General features: G+C 31.5%; 1 protein-coding gene across 1 annotated transcript in view; it reads right to left on the bottom strand.

Moving 5' to 3' along the window:
- LOC107577079 (telomerase reverse transcriptase-like) overlaps positions 1-1,564 on the bottom strand; it is a gene marked incomplete at its 3' end in the record, with an annotated part of 5,049 nt that extends 3,485 nt beyond the window's left edge. The window contains exon 1 of the mRNA XM_016263193.1: positions 1,443-1,564. Within this exon, the coding sequence (XP_016118679.1) occupies positions 1,443-1,526 (84 nt within the window). The remainder of the gene's footprint in view (positions 1-1,442) is intronic.
- Between the last annotated feature and the right edge of the window lie 17 nt (positions 1,565-1,581).

Below are 1,581 nucleotides of genomic sequence, written 5' to 3'. Positions count from 1 at the left end.
TAACCTTAACATTTCATTTTAAGATTTAACATTTTGCAGATGGACTAAAGCAAAACATTTTAACAATTCTGTAAATCTTTTAGAGCTCATAATTTGTTTACAAAATATAACATTACACATTAATGAATAAATGAGTATATATAAAATAATTTTAAGTGTCATGTTTGTGATTTTTTTTTTCATGTAAGCTATAGCTTCAGACCTTTAAATAAAAACATACTCATGATTTTATGACATCAGTTACTGCTTTATTTAATCAGAAACACAGTCTAAATGTTATTTGGTTATTTTACTTTCATTTTAATAGAAGTAGGACAACAGCGCCCCCTACAGATTAAAACTCGTTACTGAGCGGCATTAGGACCCAGAGGAGGCTGCTGCTGCACATGCCATCACGGTTTACTCTAACACACACCATAACTGTCATTCTGTAGTGCTTCACAGATTAAATGCAGCATCCAAAGCAGTGAATCTAACTAGCATTCAGACATACCTTGCTTCAAGAATGAGCCACACTGCTGACCTGATCTAATCGCTAGCACACCCTGAGCACATGTGAGTTAACGCATTCCTCTTATCGGCAAGACATATCGGCATAATTTTTCGTATCGGGCCGACACCGATATTTATATTTAAAGTCATTATCGGCCGATATCAGTCCGATAATATCGTGAATCCCTAATCATGTTTTTATTGTGTTAGTTAGCTGTCTCTTTTTGTTATTTTTACTTAATCAAAATAACTTAACTGTAGTTTGATTGAGATTAATTGGAATGCACAATGAAAAAACATGATTTTTGAAAATAGTTAAAAACTGAGTTATCTGTTTTTGCAAATGAACTCATATATGTGTGTGTGTGTGTGTGTGTGTGTGTGTGTGTGTATGCGTTTGAAAAAATAAATATGAAAAAATGTAAATGTAAAAAATATTAGATACAAAAATAAATAAATAAATATATATACATGCATATACACACACACACACACACACACACACACACAAATAAAAAAATATTGCATCGTGAACTGTTTAACAAAAGTTCAACAAAAAAAAAAGTTTACAAAATAGATAAATTAAAAGTAGATTAAAATAGATTGATTAAATATATGATACACATTTAAATCATAAAATAAATATTATTTGGATTTTCTTGAACAGTAAACACACTTCAACAAAAAAGTAAAATTAAAAAAAAAAAAAAACACATAAATATGCATATACACACAAATAACTTAAAGTAAATATGAAAATATGACGTGGATCTTTAACTTAAAAACAATTAAACAAAAACTGTAAAAAAAAAGACATTTAAATATAAAACACAGAAATTTAAATAAATAACACAACAATAACAACAAGCATGTGAAAAATCAGAATTTTCTGGAATGTTAAGTACAATTGAAACGAATGAAAGTAATGTGGTAAATGATGCGTCTCTCACCCGCTCCACGAGGATGGCGTCGTGCAGCGTCCCGCCGGCCTGCTCCTCCACAACAAAGCCCTTCATGTTGAGCGGTTCGCTCATCTCGGCCTGATCTCACACACACACACACACACACACACACACACACGCACACAAA

This window comes from Sinocyclocheilus grahami, unplaced genomic scaffold (genome assembly GCF_001515645.1).
Source record: "Sinocyclocheilus grahami isolate Dianchi unplaced genomic scaffold, SAMN03320097.WGS_v1.1 scaffold5055.1, whole genome shotgun sequence".
NCBI classification, from domain to species: Eukaryota; Metazoa; Chordata; class Actinopteri; order Cypriniformes; family Cyprinidae; genus Sinocyclocheilus; species Sinocyclocheilus grahami.
This window is presented reverse-complemented; position numbering and strand designations above follow the sequence as displayed.